This window comes from Dermacentor silvarum, chromosome 10, assembly GCF_013339745.2.
Source record: "Dermacentor silvarum isolate Dsil-2018 chromosome 10, BIME_Dsil_1.4, whole genome shotgun sequence".
In the NCBI taxonomy this organism is placed as follows: Eukaryota; Metazoa; Arthropoda; class Arachnida; order Ixodida; family Ixodidae; genus Dermacentor; species Dermacentor silvarum.
Genome location: NC_051163.1, coordinates 31,422,867 through 31,448,237, shown reverse-complemented (window position 1 = coordinate 31,448,237; position 25,371 = coordinate 31,422,867). Strand labels below are relative to the sequence as shown.

General features: G+C 45.7%; 1 protein-coding gene across 1 annotated transcript; it reads left to right on the top strand.

The window, feature by feature from the left end:
• Positions 1-163: 163 nt before the first annotated feature.
• On the top strand, positions 164-25,130 carry LOC119432012 (histone deacetylase 1). Its single transcript, XM_049657160.1, has 13 exons — positions 164-248; positions 4,697-4,809; positions 5,932-6,049; positions 9,360-9,434; positions 10,233-10,371; positions 11,880-12,021; positions 12,358-12,450; positions 12,884-13,133; positions 15,419-15,527; positions 19,582-19,640; positions 20,735-21,109; positions 23,300-23,362; positions 24,468-25,130. Exons 1-12 carry the CDS (start codon positions 200-202, stop codon positions 23,353-23,355), a joined length of 1,578 nt encoding a protein of 525 aa, XP_049513117.1. The 5' UTR covers positions 164-199; the 3' UTR covers positions 23,356-23,362; positions 24,468-25,130.
• The last annotated feature ends 241 nt before the right edge of the window (positions 25,131-25,371 follow it).

The window sequence follows — 25,371 nt, the reverse complement described above, 5'->3', positions numbered from 1 at the left end:
AGTAATTTGAAAACATTTTGTAGGGCGTCGCAATATACATAGTTATATATTTTTATGTTCTCTAACGTGCTCTTAAAGATAATTAGAAAGTTCACTTTACAAAAACTACTTTTAGATTAAAAATTGCCCCGCTTTTGTAACAACGCTACGGTGGCTAGATTCCGTAACAACGCTAATCAACACGTGACCTCTAACAAATATGGCCGCCACGATGCACTCAAAAAAGCGGGTTTGTTACTATTACGATGGTAAGTTTAGTTAATTTTTGTTAATAGTTAAACTTCTCGGTGTCGCGAAGAGGCGTAGCAGTGTGTTTTACGTACGTGCGATGTTATTAATTGCTGTAAACTACTGCTGTCGCGCGACCCGGCTGAAATTTGCTTCAACAAGCATCGGCGGCTTTGACAAAACATTTCGCTTTGTTCGCGATGACGAATTTGAAAGTATCGCGCGTGCGTTACAGGAAAACTCACTCTGTAGCTTTACAAATAGAATGTTATGTCCTATGCGTTGCGTGACTTAGCCAATGACGAGGTCGGCGGTTGCAAAAACGCCGAGCCGGTCGAAAAAAATTGTGCTTGTGCGGTGAAGGTTCGAAAATGTGTATTCGCCAGTTCGACATTAGCGTTCGCCTAAGTTCGACTAGGGTGATTAGACATTCCTAGCTTGTGTTAGGTTTACAAATTGTTGCACGCATTGTTTATAATTTGCAGCTCTGGCACTATTTCTACTTGGAATGCTGCAATTACTAGTGTTGCGTTTTGCTTCAAAAGCAGCTGCGCGGTTCGGTTCTCACTCGCCTAAATTCGAAACTAGTTCGAAACTGTATTCGACGCCTTATTTCAGCGCGGTCGATTGGTGTTCGTAAGTGCCGTGTCTTTTCTTTTTCTTGGTTCGTACCCCGATACAGGACTGTAAAGCAGCATCCAACTGCGATATTAATGCGCAAAGTTTTTTAGAACTCGCGTCAGATTTAAAGCTTGCTGCATTCACGAATAGTTCGCACCGGTGCAATATTCGGACAGCCCCCCTTGCGCGAATTTTATTAGCGCATTATGAATGGAGTTTCCGCGCGGTTACGACGCGAAGGAAGTTTTTATACTGAAGTTGAAGGAAAACGCCGCAGATGTTTTCTACCGGAGATATTTCTAACCGAAAATTCACTTATATTCTGCTATCAATGGCGCGCCGACCCGTTTAATTGCAAAACTGCTACGGGGAATTAAAAAAAAAAAAAAAAAAAAAAAAGACTGGTAGTATTGCGAAGTGAGGGGATCGAGCCCAGTAGAAAAGTGTACCGTGCTGGTTCGAACTTGCTCTCTATTTTTTTAAAATCATTATTATTCTCTCTTTTTCTCTTCTTTTCACCGCCCGCGGTTACTGACAGCTCGCGAAAGCTGTAAGATGATGCAATTCTGTGAAGTGTCAATCCATCATTTTTTTCATTCGAGTAGTGAAAAAGTGCGGCTAGCACTCAATTTGGCCATTTAACTGGCAAGATAGGAACTAATGTGATGTGTGTGATACAGGGTTTCCCAGCTATCACGCAGCACGATTTAAAAAAGAGGAACGGCGTTACGCGAAGCAAACCTAGTGCGTATTGTTTCCAGTGCAGTGGAGTAGCCGCCAGTAATTTTTTCGTTACTGAGATTTAATTAGGTAATTGTAATTAATTATCTAACTCGAGAAGTACTGTCCTAATTGTCAAAGTGTCAATGAGAAAATTGTAGAGCAACATGAAAACCTCCCGATACAGCTTTCTGTTGCTCAATACGGGCTACATAAATGTGTTTTTCCGAGTGTGAAAGGAGCCCTCGAATACATGCAGAAGTGCTGCGCGACTGGTCGTTTTAGGCACTTTGCATGTATTCGCGGGCTTCTTTCACGCTCGGGAAAACACATTTATGTAGCACGTATTGAGCAACAGAAAGCTGCATCGGGAGGTTTTCATGTTGCTCTACAATTTTCTCATTACTTGCACAAGAAATTGAATTGCATAATTGACTAATGAACAAAAATTTACTAATTAAGTTTTTAACTAATGACCTGATGTCCCATATTGCAATTTACAAATTGTAGCCGCGGAGTTCGCAAGGCAGATCCACTTGGAACGAATTCTCGGGATGAAACCAGTTTCCAGATATTAATTCCTGAACTTTGCGGAGAAATGCATTGGCGTTCCAGTTAGTATCTTAACATAAAGTCGCTTTATGCATTGAAGCACAAAATTAACTGGAACGCCAATGCATTTCTCCGCAAAGTTCGGGAATTAATATCTCGAAACTGGTTTCATCCCGAGAATTCGTTCCAAGTGGATCCGCGAACTCCACGGCTACAATTTGTAGATTGCAATATGGGACATCAGGATTTTAGTGAATTTTTGTTAATTATTCAATTATGCATTTCAATTTCTTGTGCAAGTAATGTCTGCCTCTCCGAGTAGACCAGCTCATTAAATAGAATCGGGCTATCTGCCACAGGCAACCTTAAATAAATTTTGAAAGTGTTTGCTGAAACGCCCTGTATATATATATATAAAGGCTGAACCCGGCCGAAACGTTGGAAATAAAGTATCGTTTTTTCGTATGTACGTCCTCAACCTACAAGTTCCTGTTCAACTACCGGATCCCGGCAGAACCTCACTTCATATATATATATATATATATATATATTGTGAGACGACGCCTTAGACGAAGGCAGAACTCTTGTATTGTCACACAGCGCGAGACAGCCCACGAACACCAACCCGACAAAATGATGATGATTATGAGGATGGGTATATACACATGAAGACGGTGATGAACTGCACAGTTAGCGCTCACAATATATATATCACCTTGATTGCCTTGCTTATTAATTAATTTTTCTGTCCTTTAAAAGTAACTTTGTTGCCCTGTCATTTAGAGGTGTACCGACACATACCGAAGTTCGAAAAACTCTCTCACGCATTTGTCGCAAGTAAGGGGATGATGCTTGGCAAGTGTGAATGTTGGGAAGCACCTATGAGACATTTTAATTTCATGCTCAAGTTCTTCAAATGCGCTGACCTGGTCTCACAGATGATGTAACATCATGCACAATTTTCTGATCTGCAGCCTAGGTATGATGATGTTACTCGGGGACAAAATGAGCATTATTACTGCGCACGTTCTGGTGGATCTTGCGTGTGGCAGTCATGGCAATCACAGAAATGTAGTGAGCCAATGTATTACGACGGCATGAAACCAGTCGTGGCCAGGATTTCAGGACATGTACACGTTGCACCATCCTTCGGCAGCGGCCGCATGCCCCGCCATAACTGAATGGGGAACACACAAAAGAAATCGTATTTCACGGACAAAATTAGCTATCAAGGATGACTCGCGGTTACACATACTGGAGATCCATTCCGACATTCTGCTGAAATTCCAGTAGCATGCCACGAAGCACATGCGTTTCCACGACGTTTCAATATTCTGAAACAGATCCTGCGATATTGTCTGATGGGCTCTCTCATAGACCAGTGGGTCTCCAGTATGTAACCGTCAGCCTTATTTGGTGCATTAATTTTTTTATCGTGCATGAAATATGATTTTCTTTTGTCCCCGATTCAGCGACAGCGGGGCATGTGACCGCCGCGTGAAGATAGCGTGACATGTACATGTCCAAAAATCATGGGAATGTCGTAGAAACAAGTGTTGTAGTTAAATGAAATGTCATGCTTTGATGCTTGCCTGTATATTTTCTTGGGTTCAGTGGGTTTTGGACCTTACCCAACGCTACAAGCCAGTGGCTATGGCATTGTGCTGCCGAGGTCGGGGGTTCTAACCCGGCGGCGACGGCTGCATTTCGATGTGGGGGAAATGCAAAAACGCTTGTGTGCTTGGATTTAGGTGCAAATTAAAAAAACCCCAGCTGATCAACATTTTAATCAGGAGTCCCCTACTACAGCGTGCCTCATAATAATATAGTCAAACGGCAGAATTTACTTTTCTTTTAGTGTTTAAACTTTCATTTAATGTAATAAAGGGACGATTAAAAAAAAATTCAGGTCAGTATTCCTTTCATACCTAGCACAGAACGCAAATAGTGCAGTCAGTAGAAGTCTCACTCCTTGCGTTTGCAGTGCAGTGTTCTGATCTATGACACTTTCTTCGGAATAATAACTTTATATATTACAGCTACAACTCACGGGTGCAAGGTTATGTCAGATCGCTATAATAATACGCAGTCAGGACATTTATTCTCGCGATATAATACGCGATCTGACATTATTTCTCCATCTGAGTACTTTCTATGTGATGCACTTTCCTCTGGTAGCATAAATGTGGGAATCCGCCAGTTTCGTGGTAAATGTGTTCGGATATGCGACGCTTTCTGTGTAATAAATGTGTCATACTTTACGACAAAGGTATGACACTGAATGTTACCCTGAATTACACGGCACATATCCATCGCTTTCTTTCATGTGCGACGCGCTACTTTGTTTAGTTGCAGATACGAGAAGTGTGAGAAGTCTCTCTAGCCTTTGTAGTGTTGCATGTTATGTTTGAAAAGATGTGTAGTATGTTCGCTAACGGGAAGGGATATATTGTGACAGCAACTCAATGCACACGAGGTTTCACGCTTTGTGGTCAGTGTGTGAGCGAGTTTTAATGCGGAAGCACATCTTGCTAGAAAGGTGCACTGACGCTGTGTTCTCTTTTCATAACTGCAGGGGACATTGGAAACTACTATTACGGCCAAGGACATCCCATGAAGCCCCATCGCATGCGGATGACACATAATCTGATCCTCAATTATGGGCTCTACCGAAAGATGGAAATCTATGTAAGCGGGTGTACCATTAAGTCTCTGTCTTTTTTTTTCTTTAGCTGGGTGGTGCGCCAGATGTGTTCCATCATCTGGCATTTGCATCGCTGTAGTGTGAAGTCCTTAACTTGAACTAAGTAGTTGACAGCCTAGGAATACAACGGCAAATGTACCACTGTCCAATTCAAAGAGCATTTTGTTTGGATGTGTCAGCCTATTACGTTTGCTCGATTCCGTGATGTTATTGTGGAGGTAGGCTTGTTTGAACATTGGTAACCCTCAGTAAATGTGTTTTGGAACATGGAGCCACAGAGAGCATGCAAGTAGGGGGGGTGTTCCTTGGGTGAGCTTGTACTGCATTCTCGGTCCGTCACCTGAGTGTAGATTGGTGCATGTGAACTTGGGTTGTCACTGTAATTGGAGAGACCTAGATGAAAGAAGGTTAATTGGAACATCGCTGCAATATGCACTACAGGAGGTCTCGGGAGGATGTGGGCTACCGTCAAGAGGCGATGTAAAAACGGCTAGATTAGGTTATCAAAAACAGTAGCACAAACCAACAAAGAAACCTGTTTTTTTTCCTTCTCTCGTGCTCTTTCTTTCATGTGTGTGTATGCCTTTTCAGTTTTAGACAATGTAATTTAGCCGTTTTTACGCCTTTTCTTGACGTAGCCCACATAAAGGGCAATGGTTCAATGAACAAATACAGTTGGTAGTTCGTGCTCCTTTGTCTGGTGTATTCTAATGTTTTTTATTGGTTTGTCAGTAGCACGTACTACATTACAATATGAACTGCTTGCTATTGCATAGAATTCTAAAAATGAAGAAAGTAAAAGTTGCTCTTGCCGCAGGTTATATGTCTACGAACCCTTGGAGCTAGTGCATTGTCACTGAATTCAGATGTGTGCAAGAATCATGCATACAACGATGGATGCGTAATTCACTGTGTGTGTGTGTGTGTGCAGATACGTATGCGTGCATACATACGTCTGATTTCTTGTGCTATCCGTCATCGGCGTGCCTTTTTGCTAATTTTGTATTTTGGGTGGAGGAGTCATTGCCTCCGTGTTGAAAGCGTTGGGATGAACTGTTCCGTTTTGGACGGGGCTAATCTTCTGCCTTCTTATCTCACTCGTACAGCGGCCACACAAGGCAACACAGGAGGAGATGACCAAGTACCACAGTGATGACTACATTCGCTTCCTGCGTAGCATCCGGCCCGACAACATGTCCGAGTACAACAAACAGATGCAGAGATGCAAGTGCCTTGTCTTACACTGTGTCTTCATTGTTTGTTTACCCTTTAGTGTCTTACTCTTGTCTGAAAATATTAATTTTTTTAACCTTCCGTGCTTACATTGAGGAAGCATTATTATCCGCTGTGTAGGCTCAGTGGCCCGCTGCTGAGTGCGAGGTGGGTTGGGTTCCCGGCGGCCGCGTTTCAATGGGGGCAGAACACAAAAACCAAAGGCCCTCAAAATTGAAACGGAGCCTTCCATTGCGACATCTTTCATAGCTTGTGTGTTGCTTTGGGATGTTGAGCAACGTAAATGTAATCTCTTACAGAGAGAACGAGCACTGCGTACCAAGGACATGACAACGCACACGATCTTGCAACTGCAATCGGCAGTTGAGCCGTTCTCATGCAGGCGCACCTGACTGTGTGTGTAAGAGAGAGAAAAAGAGTGGTCGAACCAATTTTCGAAGGGGTAAAGCCGACTTCTGGGGCAGTTTTGCGCTGCTTGAAGGTCGACATATCGAGAGCGGCTCCTATTTTTGTTCGATGTAACCATGCATTTTGCTATATATTCTCATTGTAACATTACGGTGTTCAGAAATTGTTCGATATACGGGGTAATTCGATGTTGACGGGTTCGACTGTAATTGTGGTGTATTTTACACAGTTTTAAGTGCAAAGGGAAGACATTTTAGCACTTTTTGAAGTCTGCTACCTCTATGCAAGTACCGTAAAATTCTGATCAATCTCCCCCCTTAACTTCACTGCTAATTTCAAATTTCCGCGCCGTTCCGGGAAAGCGCCCCTCCCGCTCCGCACCAACATTGGCCTGCCACTTCCAGTCCACGAAAATAATGGCAAATTCGGCAAATCGCACCGGTGAACATCGAGGTGCCCCGATGAGCCATTTCATCGAATCATGGTAGCACCCGGGCGCCCCAGTGGGCACACGTGCGCATCGGGGCGTACTGCGGCTGGCGGTCTGTAGTTCACGGACCGACGGCGAGATCTGTTTCTCACAAGGCACAGAGGATTTCCCTGTGGCACAGCAACGTGACCACTCGGCGACAGAGGAGTGGTCGCGGCTACGCTCTGGCGTCGCCGGCAGCTTCACCGCTGCTTATCACTGGCCACCGATATCGTCGCTAGGCCTTTTCCAGTTCACTTCGAATCTGTAGCAGACGGCGCTTCAGAACGAACCGCTGACACTCCCAAGCAGCAATGTATTGTTACCGTCATTGCTGCTTTACCCACTCCTCGCAATAATTTCACACGATGAAGAAAACATGCTGATATTTGCGGCGCCACCAGCTGCGATGCGAGCATGGCCGAGCCGCGGTTCGCTGTCGGTAGCTATGCACCGCAGCTGAGCTTGACTTGTATCGGAACTTTCATTAGTGCTAAACGTTTCACTGTGGACATGGTTTTTAATAAAGTGAACATTGCGCGTCACTTTACTGTAGCGGACATAATTTTGCCTGGAATAGAAGCTGCATAACCAATGTTCGTGTCGCCATTCGCGGCGATGCGCCGGTGCAGCGTCGATGCGCTCTTTCTGGAGTTATTTCGATGGTTTTGAGAGCGATAAACACCACTAACAAATGTTTGGCTTAATAAAGTTCATGTTCAATAAAATTTTAATGCCATTCCCACTGCGCTTTTTTTTTTTTGGTGGGAAAGTTTTGTCGTCGCCATCTTGAATTTTGGTGCTGTTTGGCGACGACATCTTGAATTTTGGCGCCCCCCCCTAACTTAGCCGGTTATTTCGACTTGCTTGAGGGGGGGGGGGGGGGGGCGCTTGCTCGGAATTTTATGGTAGGTCTTATACGAGGTAACATTCCAGCAAATTTTGTTGATGTGCAGCAACAATTTGTGGTCGAGAGATATGAAATTCATTGAATCCTATGGGCGTCCGCCGGCGATACGACAATATTTCGTTGTCATGAGAATTTTGTTGTTGCAGGATCAAGAAATAGACACATATACATATTTAAAGGGATATGCAACGGTCAGTTGAGTTATACTTTTCCTTTGTAAACATGGCACATACAAGCTGCCATTGGTTTTATGGGCCCCCAAGTATAAGTACAGAAGCATTTTCCCACTACAGTAGCCAGCCAGTCTTCCGGACCTCGCAGGGACCGAAAAATCTAAACAGTCTGAAAAACTCGTTCAGCCCCAAAAAAAATTTATTAGGCTTAGAACAGCTTAAAAAAAATCTCTAATAATGCGCTGCCTCATACTACGCTTAGAGGCGATCAGATTTGCTTGAATTTGCGTAAGACTGACGTCGTCTCTCTATACAGTCGACAAGGGCGTCAGCGAGTTGTCAATCTCCGCAAACAGAGTTCGCATTGGAGATCAAACAAAGGAGCCACGTTTGTTCGCACCACTTGGTTCTTGCGAAGGGACAGGAGGTGGCGCCGATCACACAAATGCGAAGCCACACAAACGCACACAAAGATGCGACGTCTCCAAGACACAACTGCTCAGTGGTCACGCTATGTGCAACATAGGAACTGAAACGTTGAAAAAAAAAATACATATTCTGCATTGTGATTATGACTATAGTGCCTACCGAAAAAAAGAAAAGTGGCATTCCCTGGAGCATTTTGTCAGCCGAGGAAGAGCGGGCATGGCCCCAGAGACAGAAATATGGCGCGCACTCTTTATTGATAGCGGGCCACTGGAAACCAAGCCAGCGGGAAATTTAGCATGGCGGCCTCCAAGATCGGGTTGCATGGCTCGTAATGAGCGATTTAGTCCAGAAAATCGAACTTTGAGGCCTAAGTTTGTTCGAAAAATCAGTTGCGAGAATGCATTAGCTCTATGGGAACCCTGACGGTGCATATATGAAGTCCGGAATATCCATCAAGTTCGAATTTTTGGTGTCCAAAAATTCCAGCGGATACTGTATTCGATTGCAGCCAAGGTGGTGGGGAATCAAATAAGAATCAAGTGGAGGCAGTGCTTACTACAGTAAAATCTCAGTGATGTGATCACAACTTATACGAATTTTTCAGAAGTCCTGGCCCAGGTCCGCAAGCTTACAACATGCTAAATATTGAATGTTGCCAACTGCTTTTCGAGCCGCGGTAGACGATACAATGAACCCTCGTTACTATAAACACCACAATAACAAACTTTTCAGAAATCTCCTGGTGACTGCTTATAGCTTCAGTGTAAAAAATTTCTGCACTACGAACTTCAGAATACCGAAATTTTCAGAATAACAATCTTTATTCAGTTTCCTTGTCAAACTCATCTTTCAGTCTCCATTTCGATTGCAGATTGTCTCATAACTTTGTACTTCTCTTGCTCTCGCTTGCAGTCAATGTTGGTGAGGACTGTCCTGTGTTCGACGGCCTGTATGAATTCTGCCAGCTCTCCACAGGTGGTTCCGTAGGTAAGTTGGGGCTTGCAAGATCGTTGTGTGATTTTGGCTGTTTCATTTAAAAACTCATTGTCCTGTTCTGATTATTACTTCCTTCTTTCCTTTCTTTTCTTCTTATTCTCTCTATTATTTTTATCATTTTGTTTGGGCTCGAAAGGATAACAGTCGCTGATCGATAATTCGGACTCAACGGGGACCACCGAAAAGTTCGAATAATTGGGAGGCCAAAATATTAGATTTGCTTGAAAACAAGTGATTTTATTGTACAAGTTGCCGGTGTGCCATATTCTTGGATGGCCTCTTTCTGGGTTACTTTCAATTGCACGACTAGCGCACGATGCATCAGCTTCTACGAGCAACATCACTGTTGGCACAGTGCCAAGCACACTATCTTATCACAGTGCCAAGAACACTGTTCCTTGTCAGCGTGTGTGATGCTAGTCAAGCAAAATATCGCAGAAGTAAAAGTACCACTTATTTGGACAAGCCACGCAGTTGGAGTTCGAATTATCGTGTGGCCCGCCTGTAAGGTATCTGAAATTGCAGTCGTCTTTGTACATTAAGCCTGTAGGTCCAGTGGCGGTGCTGCAGAGCGGCCCTAATAATTGAGCGCGTCCAAACAATTGGTCAGCCACTGTATTCACTACAATCGTTAGTAGTGTCTCCTGCTTCTTCGCTATCCCTACAGCTTGACAATATGAAACAAGTATAAGATGAAAGATGCAAGACAGTTGGCTTTACATAGAGGGAGCTTCTAGTGATTTAGTTTCTTTACAAGGCCTTTTCCTTGCCCCGTCTTTTTCTCGGCAGCTGGTGCAGTGAAACTGAACAAACAAGCGACAGACATTGCGATCAACTGGGCCGGTGGCCTCCATCACGCCAAAAAGTCGGAAGCGTCTGGCTTCTGCTACGTCAACGACATTGTCTTGGCCATCCTCGAGCTGCTCAAGTGAGTGGCTTGGTTCATCAGCCCCTTGTCAAACTGCCTCTTGTTATTTGTCTGTCCGCTAAGCCAACACCTTCTGACCCTGTTCGAATCCAGCTGAAAAATGCACTCACTTTTTGCTCTCTGGCAAAACGCTTATGGCACTGAGGGACACGGGCACACATAACTAGTGGATGTCAAAAAAGACGGGTGGAACAGCTAACAGCTGTTTATTTCTACCCTCTGCATTTTCTTTTTTGTCATAACAGGGAACATATCAAATATTTATTCATGAGAGTTTGCAGTCTCCCATTTCAGGCTCAACGTGGGGATCAGGTAACTTTTTTTTTTTCTGTAAGATTGATCCTTATTGAAATGTTCCATATGCCAATCCACTAATTACGTATGGTTCCGTATAATTCTTACAGAATATATATAGATTTGTAAGATTTCCATAAGAATTATACAGAATTATTGGAATGCACAGAACGTTTCACTATACGGATGGTGCGTTTGCACACCTATCAGTTTGATACATTTCAAACACTTCAACTGTCTCCTGCTCAATTTGATCTGTTGTCCGTGTTATGATTTTTGTATTGCTGAATTGTGGCTCGCAGGCACATCTTGTGCAGTGTGTGGCATGGATCGCTGGCATGCATGAAGGGGCTCTTCAAGCCTTTCATTGACATGTCTCCCTGTTTGGCCTAGGCATTTATGCTTCTCGTTCTGCTGGGTGTGTCGAGCCCAGGTCGCCACTTCACTGCAATCTTGGCTGCCTGAGAAGCATGGTCAATGGTTTCATATGGTAGCGTAAACACACCTGAGTGCTTAGTTTGGTGGCCCGTACAAAGGCTGGTGGTTGTGAAAATCACAGTTTGTCTCTAACAATTAAGGTATGATGTCTCTTTCACAGTGCAGCTCACAACACTGTACAAGCACAGTCGTTGCAAGAGTGGAACGAGTGGATATCATAACACGAACGCCATCATTTTGTCACAGTGCAGGTGTGTCGAAAACCTGAAATTTACCGAAAGCTTCAAAGGCTAAGGAAGAAAATGATATGTTCGTGTGCACTTCAAGCTCACAATAGTTAGTGTAAAATGAGCAAGCGCCCTCCCTCCCCACTTACTTGGTAATAATATGGGGAATGCTGGGGAAGGCACTCTCGTTTGGTATTGCCCCGAAAATTCAAGATGGGGGCCAGAAAATCTTTACTTGGTAAAAAACAGAGCACAGTGCATTGTAATTAAAGAGCTTTATTTGAGGGCATGCCTTCTGAGCACTCTAGAAGCTGTTATAAGACTCCCCAGCATCAGAACAAAAAATTAAAATAAAAACAGATTAACACATGCAGCATCACAAAGTTATGATGCCAGTGAGGGTCGGCCCAGCACCTTGACATTTTTGAAACAGCTGATTCACGACGGTGCACAAAGCCAGATGGGCCAACTTGCAAAGCAGCCAAATCAACTTGCTGTGTTTGGAGATGGTCACCTCGGTCTGTGTCTAACGTTTCTTCAAATCCGCAGGTACCACCAGAGGGTGCTGTACATAGATGTGGACATCCACCATGGTGATGGCGTCGAAGAGGCCTTCTACACAACAGACCGAGTCATGACATGCTCCTTCCACAAGTATGGGGAGTACTTTCCCGGCACGGGTGATCTCAGGGTAGGTATCCCTGCAACAAGCTTCTCAAGTTGTGCGTTTTCTTTAAAACTCCAAAAGGGCTAGATGAGGTCAGTTCGTTCATGGCCGAAACAGCTTTTACACTCCCCTGTTGGCAAGAAACGTTTCAGATTTAATTGCCTATATCCAACAATTCATTTTATGCGTGTTCTTTGTATCAGTGTTTGACTGTGGTTGCATAAAAGTTAAAATAGTTCTAACTGCAGCATCCCCTATAATCGAAAGTCAAGCAATGCACTGGTAATGACCATGGCCCACTCACGATTAGCTCTGTAAGCGATTGTTGCAGCACTGACCGCCGCCTTCTCTTTTGCCCAGGACATTGGAGCAGGCAAGGGCAAGTACTATGCCGTCAACTTTCCCCTCAGGGACGGCATTGACGACGAGTCGTACGAGAGCATCTTCCAGCCAGTAAGTTCAGAATGGCCAGACTCGGGCAGAGTGTTCCAGGGGGCTATATCATCAAATAACGGCCAACGAATTTGCAAACCTATTGTTGCAGTACCTGCACCAAACGGGACGTCAAGTCTTTATTCTATGTCCATAAAGAAATGCTTTTTAATGTGTAGTAAATCCCCTCAAATAAAAAAAATGGTAAGTGACCACTAGAGGTTGCTGCCAAAAACAGAGTGCATTGAGCATTCGGTGGGATTAGGTAATATAGGTAATAAAGTGAAAGTGAAAGCAGTGCTGGCAGATTTTTGTGGACAAAGCCGCTGTGTTGCGGCCACAGCACTTTACATATATAAAAGGTCACTAAGTGACGGTGATAATGACTTGCTGAATTCTGCCTATTTTCTATTTTGTTTATTTTATTTTTTCCTGTTGCGGTGCCATTTTGCAGCTCATCTCAAAGGTGATGGAGATGTACCAGCCAAGCGCGGTGGTGCTCCAGTGTGGCGCCGACTCCCTGTCTGGTGACCGACTCGGCTGCTTCAACCTAACCCTGAAAGGCCACGGCAAGTGCGCCGAATTCGTGCGCCGTTACAACCTGCCCCTTCTTCAACTGGGGGGAGGCGGATACACCATCCGCAACGTGGCACGCTGCTGGACCTACGAGACGGCCGTCGCACTGGGCGTCGACATTGCCAATGGTGGGTGTCCGTTGTGCACCGTGGTGGTCCTGCTGCTAGTCCTTCGAACTAAAAATAAGTTAAGCTATATTGCCGTATTTACTCGAATGTAATGCGACTGTGATTGCAACGTGAGGGTTGACTTTTCAGTCACGCGAAATATAAAAAATAAAACCGCAAATGTAATGCGAGTTTACAGAAAAAGAAATGGTAGCTTTATTCAAGGAATCGCAATTCGGGAACGAGTTCAATTCACTTATCGTTGTCTGAGGAAGAGACAACTTTTTTTGGGACGGTGTTATTGGGGGATCGCTTTTGCGAAATTTCATGGAACTCTGCGCCGAAAGCATCCTCGACAAGTGTTTCTGGTGCTGTGCTAAGCTCACTATTAGTGTCAGGAGTGCTGTCGGGTGTACACTCTGAGGGATTCGGTGCCGGGACGAGCCGAGTCTCACGAATGCGAAACTACAGTATAACTCCGCTGTTACGTTCCCGGCTGCTGCGTTTTGCTGGCTGTTACGTCGTTTTCGGCCGGTCCCAGCATAGCTCCCATAGGACCCAATGCATTGGTAACCCCGCTGTTGTGTCGGAACTGTGGGACGGTTCCCACATCATGTGAGTAGCCGTGTTGACTTTTCATTGTCACTTGGCTTGGTGGCTTGATGATGGAATTGGCAGCCCAAAGAGCTGGTGGTCACAACTATGACGTATTTTCGGTTTCCGCCAGCAAAAGCATGGCCTTTGAGATCCTTATTTGCTATCTAAACATGGCGTCTATGATGCATTGGGGCCCTAAAATTGGTTTAAAGTTCAAAGGCCATAACGCCAGCGTGGTATGTTGTATGTGCGAGAGAAAGCATGCAAGGGGAGCCGACTACAGCGGCTAAATCTTGCGCGCACAAAAAAGGAAAGCAGGGAGGAAGTGCGCCTTCTGTCGGTACTCGAGGCACTGAAGGGGAGTGGGCAGGGGAGTGGGCGACACACTCAGGCATCAACTGTGTACCGTGCGCGGGTCGTATCTTGAAAGCGGTCAGCGTTGGGGGCAGATTCTAAGTAGTGTAGGTGCGTTGGCGGCTCGTAGCTTTGTGCATCTGTGTGTTCTTGGCGCTGAGTTTGCGTTGAAGCGATAATACAACAGCACGAAGGTCACTTCGGTCGCTGCTGGTGCCGCGCTTCCTCATGCCAGCGTTTTCACAGCAAGTGTCCATGCTCATCGAGTGTGATGTGTTCATGTTTGCCTGTGTGCGTTGACACCATGCTTGTTAATATAGCTAATAAGCGAATGGTTACCAGGTTATGAGGACGATAAAACTACTATCCTTACTTTGTATAGCTGTCTACTAATTTGCTATCTCAATCATTGCTTCAGCTTTTGGGTGAAACTGCGACTTTTTTTCAAACGTAAGAATTAAAATAAAATTGTGTGCAGTTCACCGCTACTCTCATTTCTCAATTTTGCCTGTTTCTCGGCTCTTGCATTTCCCGGCTCTTACATTTTTTTTGCGGTCCCCTGAAAAACGTTATCAGCGGGCTTCTACTGTATCTCCGAAAGTTATTGCTTGACAGTCATCTTCCGTGTTTGAGATTAAGTACTTCTTAAAATAACGCGCAACCATTTTATTCAGAGACAGTACCAGGCCATGAGGTCCACAGGGTCTTTCAGACTCTTTTGTTCGTCTAAATAGGACAGCACTTCTTTACGCACCTACAGGTTTGAAGCATGGTAGCTAGCAATATGGCTAGCTACCGTGCCCCAAACCTGCACCAACATAAGGAAGAAAAACAAGTCTAGCCATCTATTGGTTTCAAACCAAGATGACTAAGTTTGTGTGTTTCATTAATATCCTTTCTAACTACTGCATCGGTATTGAAATTAGTAATTGGGCTGAAATATCATTTAGGTGGGCTTTTATCAGTTTTCGAAAGATGTGCACTTTGTGGTTTTCACTTAACGCACTGCTTTTTAAGCTGTTGCCTGCAACAACGCAGTAGGAAGCGTTGCATGGCTGTAAGTATGCATGCCAGGTGGTAGCCTCCTCCAGCCGATGGCTAAGTAGCTGTCTAAACAACACTGTGCCGTGGCATGGCTACTTTGGGTGGCATACCAAGCTTTCCCACAGAAGTTGTGTGACGCGAAAAAAAAAAAGAAGAATACTTTACTGGTACTGTGGGTTCACAGCACTGGAGTGAATCCAGTCCTGTGTTCTCACCATTTCTTCCTGCTTGACTTGTGAAGTTCCAGTCTTCACATTGTCACTGATAGGTTATTCAAGTGTGCTCCCTGCTCTTGTGCTGTCATTTTGCAGAGCTTCCATACAATGACTACTTCGAGTACTTCGGGCCAGACTTCAAGCTGCACATCAGTCCTTCCAACATGGCCAATCAGAACACACCAGAGTACCTTGAAAAGATCAGGTATGATGGACCTCGCTGATAGCGCTTTTGAAGTAACTTGTCACTGCAATGGCGTTGCAGGTGGACTTCACCCACTTTGGAAGTATCCATCACCTAACAGAGAATGTGGGCTGATCCCGAAGGCAGTGAAATCTCGATATAGCAAACTTCAGGGGACCGTGGCAAATTGTTCGTTGTTATTGTGAAAGGTCATTATAGTGAAAGCCCCAAGCTTATCCATTCCACCCATCAGTTTATAAGTTGTCGCCATATGTGTTATCCATGGAAACGTTGCTGTTGGCTCCCTGCCCGCTCTGTTGTTGTTTTCCATAGATTCCGCTGCCACACACCACCGAAGCACTGTATAGTAAGAGTTGCGCTCGCAGAAGAGACGCTGACGCCGAGAAAACAAACGACAGAGGAAGCTCCGTGTTGCCTTTCAAAGTGCAATGTTTCTTCTTGTTTGTTTTTCACATTCTTTGCCATGGACACTGCAACTGTCTCGGTCAAGGCAGACACCTGAGCTATTCCAAAGTGCAAGCGTGTGTAAATGACACCATCCGGGAAGTTCAATAACCCACCGACCGTGTGGCATCCTCGTGAGCATGGATGTTACATTTCTCGGCGAGCTTAGCTGGTGCAGTTGCAGAAAAAAACGAAGAGACGCACCTCCGGATCTTGCGCTTTCAAAACCTGATGCGTCATTGCCTCTGTAATTTAAAAAAAAGAGGAAGGTCCCCTTCTTGGCGTTATTTTCCTCCTGCGCCGTGTCTGCTTTCTCCCGCAATAGGAAAAAACAAACCAAGAAGGGTCCCCTCCGGGGTTTTTTTCCTCCGGCGCGCGCAGTCTCGCGTTTTCCCTACCCATGTGCCTTACCGTCCGCTTTATGCACCTTGTCGTCTGCTAGCCTACTGTTCCAAGCTGCCGTCAATGATACACGGAAATCTAAGAATCCCCAACTATTGGAATACAGTGGAATCTCGATGATACGAATCTCACTGGGTCTTAACCGAAATTCGTATCATCGAAACACAATTAAATCTATCTAAATTAAGGGGGGGCGCGGCGATCAGATCGCGAAAATCGCAAGAAAAATCGATTTTTGAAAACGATGCGTTTGGGTATCTGCAACGCCTAATCTGCGTTGTATCAAAATGGTTTGGCTGAAAACGCACTAAAAGTGCCCGAAAAAGTTTAATCATCAGTGCGCAGAGCGAGAAATCAGCTTTAAATCGTGCAAAATCACCGCAGTTCACGGAGCCATATCGTACTTTCCGCCACCGAGCGCCGCCATCTTGGTATCGTTCGAAAGCTTGAAGTTCCGCCGTTCCGCTACTGTGCCTAGAAGTATATTCTAGGCACTGTAGTTCCACTTCTCAATTCTTCTGTCGTCGCCATCTTGTAACAAACGCACAAACACAAAAGAAGCGCGGGTCTGTGATAGGTAGTCACACGGGCCCTCCGATGAAAGCGGGCCTCCGATTGGCTGCCGTGCTGAAAGGCGTCTCTCCATTGGTTGCTGCTGTGGCAGGGGCAAGATGGCAACCGCAGTTGTCTGCTTCGTAAACCACGCCGGCGTCTTCACTTGACACACAGAATTCGGATTACTGAGAGCTCCCAGGTTAGTGATGGATCGTCGCTCGTTGGCGAATAAACTTTGGACGAAGCACGCCTTCGGAATACGGAAGCGCAAGCCTCCTACGGCAAGAAAAATATGGCGATTAGCGGGTGAAGCGGAGCAGCACCCGACTGAACAAGCGCAACCTTGCACGGTGGATTATGTGCCGCGCTATCGTGTACCGTGTGACTCCAGCAGCGAAACCGACAATCGCCCTGTGCCATCGGCACCGATAACGCAGCCGACGGAAGACGCGCCGAAGGAGGCCCCCCCCCCCCACCTTGGCGTACGGCCGCGCGAATCAGCCGAGATCGTATCTCGGTAGACATAGCTCGCTGCGGCTAGTAAAAATGGCAAAAACACAAAGAATGCGGCCTGAAGCACGGCAGCCACTCCGTCTGATGGCATGTGGAAAAGGAGAAAAGCAACAAAAGTGCCGCCGCTTCAAACTCTTCGCGCCCAGTCGCGGCCTCCGCGCTGTCCGGCACCGTGTCCACGCCTCCGCACCAAAAGAGCAAGGGGGAAAGCGCGTGACTGTACGCTGTTCTCTTTCGCAGCCATCGGTGGGGCGGAGTTCGTATCAACTGATGCGGGTCGAAAATCGATTCGTAACAACCGTTTTCTAGCACGTTGCAAGGTTATGGGGCTCGGCCTGGACCGCGGAAAAATTTGTATCATCCGGAAATTCGTATTAGCCGTGATCGTATCATCGAGATTCCACTGTATTCATTTGTAGTACTGAGGCATCGGTAACATGATACGGAAACTGAGTAATGATCGTTATTCTGAAGCTTGTAGTGCTGAAATATTTTTACAATGAAACTGTAAGCAGTCAGCAGGGGATTTATGAAAACTTCGTTAATCTGTGAAGTTCATTAATGTGGTGTTTCGTAGTAACGAGGTTTCACTGTACCATCTGTTGCAGGTTTTGTTTTGTACTCGATTCTAACGTGAATGTCTGGGAGGCTAGCTGGGCAGATGACAGTTTTCCCCTTTTCAACATGAATGTCGTATTTTAATGACTTCAACAGAAAAGGTGCACTTCAGAATTTAGTATACAGTCGACGTCCGATTTCCCGAACGCCCGAAATTCCGGACATGCCTGATTTCCCGGACTCATCTGTGGCACCGTCAAGTTCCCCATAGAGTCAATGTATTAAAAAGTCTGAAATTCCGGACGCTTATAGCTTTCGCCATCCGATTTCCCGGACTTTTTACTGTTAACCGCCGACCGAAAGCCACCACCGACGCCGCCATTTTGGCTGTTTTCATATCCTCGAACCCACCATACTCGCATCGCAGGTGTGGCCAGCAGCACCGCCGCACCGCGCCGCGGCTGCCGTAACCTCGAAACCGCACATGTCAATCAGTTGCCAGCCGTAGCTTAGCCAAGCCAAACCTCACTGTGTTCGTTCGCGTGTTGTTTTGTCAGCTCTGCCAGCTCTGCGGTCGTGTCTGCGGTTGATCGTTTGCTGCTGCGCGCTATCTTCAGTGATCACGTTTCCCGACCTTCAGCATCCACCGAGTTCCTAGCTGTTTCGTGCTGCGCTTTTCGTCGAGCGAATTCGCCGTTTACAGCGATGGCACCGACTGCTCCTTCGTCTTCGTCCGCGCCTTCGAACGAACTGCCATCCGCGAACTGCCCTCCGTGGACGAACTGACGAAGTGACGAACTGCCATCCGCGGACGTTGCCTTCGACGATCTGCGCGCTGCCGGCGTGTCGATTCCAGCCGGGATAACCTTTGAGGGCTTTGCCGACGCTGACAAAGACCTCGAGCTATGTGCGGAGTTGACCGGTGACGAAATCATTCGTCAAGTTACGGAGGATTCCGACGACTCCGACACCGAGAACGAAGAGCCAGCTCCTACACAGCCAACGAGCTCGGAGTTGACGCGAGCACTGATGACACTGTCATCGGTGTACAGCGGCAACATGACGTTGACTGAAATTGAGGCAGACATGATCGCGGGCAAGCGGACCGTGCAAAAGAAAATAAGCGACTTCTTTGCGCCCAAGTGCTGACCTATGAGGTAGCGCCGGCCACGTCGTATTTTTTTTTTTTTAACGGCTCTTTTCAGAGCCACCTAAACGATGCATTGGCTGAATAGCAATGAGAATCTTGTACTCCGGCCGTGACCCTCTCCGTCAGCGAAAAATACCTACCAAAAAGGTGCGTTTTCACGTGCATTCGTTTTTCCGGACTGCCCGATTTTCCGGACGTTTTCGCGGTCCCTTGAGGGTCCGGGAAATCGGACGTCGACTGTATCTGGTACTGTTACTAATCTGCAACTTTTTTATAATATGTAGCTGTAAGTCTGCACTACCATATCATTGAAGTACTGCTGACATTCGGAAATTTTAGAAATAGCATACCCAAGTGTCCTTGCATACCCAGAGCCCCAAGCCTTGCTTGTTATATAACTGCTACAAACTATGTCCTTATCTTCTGTTTCAGGACACGGCTTTTCGAGAACCTCCGCATGCTTCCACACGCACCTGGTGTCCAGATGCAACGTGAGTTGGCAGATTCGTAATTTTAACTTCCACCATTTTAATGAGTGCTAACTCCTTATTTGTACAGCAACTGGCTGTGCGTGTGCAATTGTTATGATAATTAAATTTTATATATATATTTGTGTACAAGACTGTTGGTCACCAGGCCGTTGCAGGGTGGGTAAACAGCACTAATACAAACTTTATATACAAGATGACAGTACAAGCAGTAGATGTAGTGATAGTAATGGTTGTTGTAGTCTAGTGGTAGTAATTGCGGTAGTAATAGTTGACATTTTTTGGCACGAGAGCTGCTTAGGCAATAACAGTCTGCCAAGATGAGTCGTGTAAATAATTCACCAGGTGATAACGGGGTTTAGTAATACAGTAAAAGCTTGTTCATTTCAATTTCACTGGGACGCTTAAGGAGTTCGAATTAAACCAAATTCGAACTAACAAAAGTCATTGAAAAACAGCCAGAATTGAGACCGGGTTGCTAGAAAGCACTTGTAACTCACAATATTTATTGACCAAAATAATCTGTGATCATTCTTTGCTGCTTTTCTGAAAGCAATAGTCATCAGTTTGTATTCCAAAGCGCGAAAGTGGCACAGAGCTTCATCTTCACCCTCCTCGAAGTTGAAAAATAGGCGCGCGACACCGAGCGCCTCCATTACAGTAGCTGACGGATTTTTCGGACTTGATGGATATTCCGGACTTCATAAATGCACCGTCAGGGTTCCCATAGAGCTAATGCAATTTTGCGACCGGTTTTTCCGACGAATTTAGGCCCCAAAGTTCAATTTGCCGGACTAAATCGCTCGTTCGTGTTTATGGGTCCTTTATCCAAACTTTCTTCGAAACTTAAATGTTAACGCAAAGCTTTGCAGAACACTGGCACTTCTAGTTCTGGGTGCCTCGCGAAAACAATTGGACACACGGAACGAAAAGTAGTCTCACAGTGCCAAGAATGCTATTCGCATTAAAATTGGCTGAATTCTAGTCTACAGTGATTACTGTAGACTGAAATGTCTACAGTAATCACTAAGCCTTCATTGCGGCTCTTCAGTTGTGGCGCACACTAAAATGCACCACACGTGTTTTCCAACGTGCAGCCATCCCCGAGGACGCCATGGACCAGGAGAGCGAGGACGAGGACAAGGTTAACTCAGACGAGCGCATCAGCATCCGGGCGTCGGAGAAGCGTGTCGCTTGCGACGAGGAGTTCTCAGACTCGGAGGATGAGGGCGACGGTCGCCGCGACAACCGCTCGCACCGACCCAAGAAGCACCGCAAGGGTCCGGCGCCTGGGTCGGCCGGTGCTGCGACTCCTGGGGCCAACGCGGCCGCAACACCCGGGGTTGGAGCCGCGGTAGCCCCTTCGCCCACGGGTGGTGACGACGAAGCTCGGACGTCACCTGCCGTGGACGTCAAGGTGGCTATGCCTGCTGGTGGAGACGGACCACAGGCACTGAAGAAAGACGTTGATGGTAAATATTGTCGTCGTCATCATCATAATCTATTTTATGTTCATGCCTTGCGTTAGCTGATTCCAAGTTGTGCTTGCAAATTTTCCCGGTTCATCACAGCACTTAATTCTCTGCCATCCTCGACTGTGTTTCCTTTCTCTTGGCACCCAACTCTGTAACTAAAATACAGTAGACTTCCGTTAATTTGATTTTTCGGTTGATTTGCTGCCGACCGAAGGTCCCGGCCGGCGCCCATGCATTTCCATGGGTCCAAAGTTTCGTTATTTCGATCCTAAAATTGGCCTTCGCCAAATACTGAACTTGACTAGCCGCGTGCACGTGCCTGACACCTATGGTGACCCTAATAGCGGCCCCTTTAGTGGTGGAGCTTAAGGGACAGTGAGTGCATTGAATGCGTGTCATCTCCCGTCGGAAGCACCTATTTTCAAGCAATAAGTGTAGTTCACAATATTTGATTATGGTATTTACACGATTCTAACCTGCATCTTTTTCTTTTTTCGTGAAGATTGAGCCGAAAATTGCCTGAATTTAGCAATCAAATACCCACCTAAAACTGCCTTTATGGCATTCGCATGCTTTGCCGCATAACAAGGATGTATTGCGGCTAAGCTGACTAAAAAAAACTGTGTCGCGAAGCTGACTTTAGGAAACCAGCTGCCAGTGTGCAACACATGACCCTTGCCCATTTTTCTTGCTGAAAAATTGGGTATGCATTCGATTTAAACTTTTTTTAGGAGCTTTAATGCCATTTCTACGTCAGTTTTATACATTGGGCACGTAGAAAGTGGACGTGCGTTTCATTCTGGGGTGCGCTAGAAATTGAGCAAATACAGTCGCCGATTGATTTTTCAGACTTGTTGGATATTCCGGACTTCATAAATGCACTGTCGGGGTTCCCATAGAGCTAATGCATTTTCGCGACCGATTTTTCTGACTATATCGCGCGTTCCGAGCCACGCTACCCGTTCTTGGAGGCCGCCATGTTGTATTTTCGCCGACTTGCCCAGGCTTGGCTTCCAGTGGCTCGCTCTATGGCCTCCAAGATTGGGACACGCATGCAGCGCGTAATTCTCTCGTCTCGGAGGCCATTTCCACTCTTTCTTAGCTGATCTCCCCCTCGGGGGACGACACTTCTTTTCTTTCTTTTTTTGGTCGCCACTATGTCATAATCACTTTGCGAAATTCGTTTTTATGACTTTTTTTTTTTTTTTTCAAAGTTTGTTTGCTATTTTGCACGTGGTGTGTGTGCCTCGGAGACGTGCGTGATCGGCGCCACATCCTGTGCCTTTGCGAACGAAGTAGTGCGAAGCGTGGCCTCCACGATCAGCTCCGGTCGTCCCATTCGGCGCATAGCGCAGCGGGGACGACCCCACTGTCGTATAATCTTGCTAACTTTGTAACGGCTCAGCAACGGCGCGCAGCCTCCGCGATCAGCTCAGACAGCGCGCCGTTGCTGATCCGTTACGGAGTTAGCAAGATTAAACTTCTCCGCTGGGCTACGTGCCGAATGGGACGGCTGGAGATGATCGCGGAGGCCACGTGCTAAACAGCGGGGCTCGTTTCTTCGACCTCCATGGCGCCAACGCCGTGACGTTCTTGTCGAATGTGTGCGGAGACGACGTCAGTCTTGTGCAAATCCAAGCAAATCTGATCGCCTCCAAGCGTAGTATCAGGAAGGGCATTATTAAAAATTTTTTTATGCCACTCTAAGCCCAATAAATTTTATTTTGTAGGGTGAACGAAATTTTTCGGACTATTTTTCGGTCCCCACGAAGTCCGGAAAATTGGTCGGCGATGGTACTGCCAAATAAATCAGCAGTGTGTTGTGGCGTCTTTTTTTTTTTTTTCGGCATCTTGCTTAATTCGACCCGCCGGTTAATTCGATCAATTTCGTTGGTCTCGTCAGGGTCAAATTAACGGAAGTCGACTGTAGATTATTGGTTATATGCGCTACGCATTACATTGTCTACCCAACTCTTTCTTCTTAAACTCAACCATTGTTGGCCCGGTGCTGTCTTCCTGTCTCTTAACGTTACACCTTATCATTCTTCGTTCCATCGCTTCATTGCGTGGTCTTTAGCTACTTCTCAAGTTTCCATGCCATTTTTTAATACCAGTAGAATGAATTGATTGTACAGCTAGCTCAAATATCGCATTGTTGATGGTGCCTGTTCATTTATCGCTTTGCAGATAAGGATGACAAAAAGATGGACACCTCAACGTCAGATAAAGATGCAAAGCCTTGAACCGGAGGTGAGTGTGCGGTGACTATGCTTAGCTTATTTCATTGCTTTGTTGTTCCAAACGTCTTTATTTTTTTTTTGTCCCCTCTACTTTGGGAGAATGAATATTCGGCAACACCCCTCTCTTCGTGTTGCTGGAGGTTATGTTTGTAAGCAAAGTAACCCCCCGTGTTCAGAAATGCATCGTTACTTGAAGCCCATGCTCGACTTGATCTAAATGACACTTGATGTGAGCGCGCCCAAGGTGCGCTCATTGCGTTTCCTTTGGTGCGTTCATGAGAGGCGTCATTTATATCAAGTATAGCCTAAGCTTCCAGTTGAAATGCATTTCTGGATACGGGGATAAGTGTAGTACACCAAGTGTAGTAAAGTTTATGGAGTATGATATAGGTAAATTTAGCAAAGTATAGTCAGTATTTACTGGCTGTTTTTTTAAGACCACCAAAAGTAACAGCAATATTCTGGTCTTCAAACTTAAACATCATTCACAGAAGAATTGAAATGCATAATCTACTAATTAGCAAGGCTTTGCTAATTAGTAATCACTTTTTGGCACATAGTGCAATTTACGAATTATAGGCGGTGAGTTTGCATGACGTGTCCACTTGGAACAAATTCTGAGGGTGACACTAGTTTAGAGATATGTGTCTTCAAGCTCTAGAAATATTTGTAGGAAACTCGGTAGCGAAAGCAGCAGAAGGTAAACGCAAGAACGGGCATAACTAACCTACTGTAGCGTGTAGACAGCATTGGTACAGTTAAACCTTGATATAAGAAACTTCTATACTACTACTAGTCAATCCCTTGGAGAGTTTAGAATAAATTCTTCATTAAAGCCAGTGATTTACTAGTTTACACTAATCCTTGGCAGAGCGTTAAGGTGCAGCGGAAGGTTCAGTTGTGCCATTTCAGTGTCTGTAGTGGTCTGTATGCAAACTTCTGCAGACTTGAGCAAGCTTGAGTGAAGGCTGCAAAATCAGCTGAAGTTTGTATTCAGAAATTCTTGTTGACCTTTAGACATTAGTGGCAAGCTTATGCCTATTCTTGATGTGCATATCAATTAGTTTGCGTTGATCTGCTAAAGGTATTTTTTTTTTTTTTCACTTCTTTTGCAGGGGAATGCGCCTTCCATCTCACATTTCATGGAAGGAGGAGGGGACGCGAACAGACTTTTTTTTTTTTCTTTTAATCACACACTCCATCGCAAACTGCTGCGAGGATGGAATCAACCACCCCCAGCGATGGTGCAAATCCTGGCGAAGAAGCCATCGCCTGTGTGGGAACATAGTAGTTGTATTTATCGGACTCTTTGAAAGTGAAAGTAGTTTTTATCGTCACATCACACTTGTACTCCCTACACACCCAAACCCTTATAGCCCCCCTCTCCCTCCCTCTGCCTACACCTCTCCTCCCCCCCGGTCTGTGCTTGTCGTCTCTCTCATTGAAACGCATTTCTTCTCTCGCTCGTGTTCCAGTCCAACCACGGTGCATTTCCATGTGTACAAAGTGTTCAACTCGTCATCTAAGCACCCTCTGTACCAGTCTGTTCCCTGTTATAGGCATTTTTTTTTCCCGAGAGTGTGTTGCAAGTTTTAAATGGAGGTCTTAAACAAGCAAAAAAAAAAAAACCCCCACCGTGCACTGGTGGCCGTCTGGAGTGGCCGTCTGGAGTGGCCGGCTACAAATTGCGTCTCTAGTGAGATTGAGGGTTCTTGGTCTGCCCTGTATGAGTGATTCTGCTCCTGTCTACCATTGTTCATTAAAACTTTCGGGATGGATCTTGTACTTTTTGTACTTTCTTTTGCCAAGCTGTGCGAGAGTTGCGACCTGTGGGCCAGCACATAAATTATGGTATTTCGCACTGATTGGGAAGTAGTTATGCAAGATGCTGCATAGTTTAGCGTGGGATGCAGGTAGTACAGCCGAAACTTGTTACAACGAATTCGCACCGACTGAAAGGTGAACACCGATATAACGAATTATCGCATATAACAAAGTACCGTAAAAACCGGTGTATAG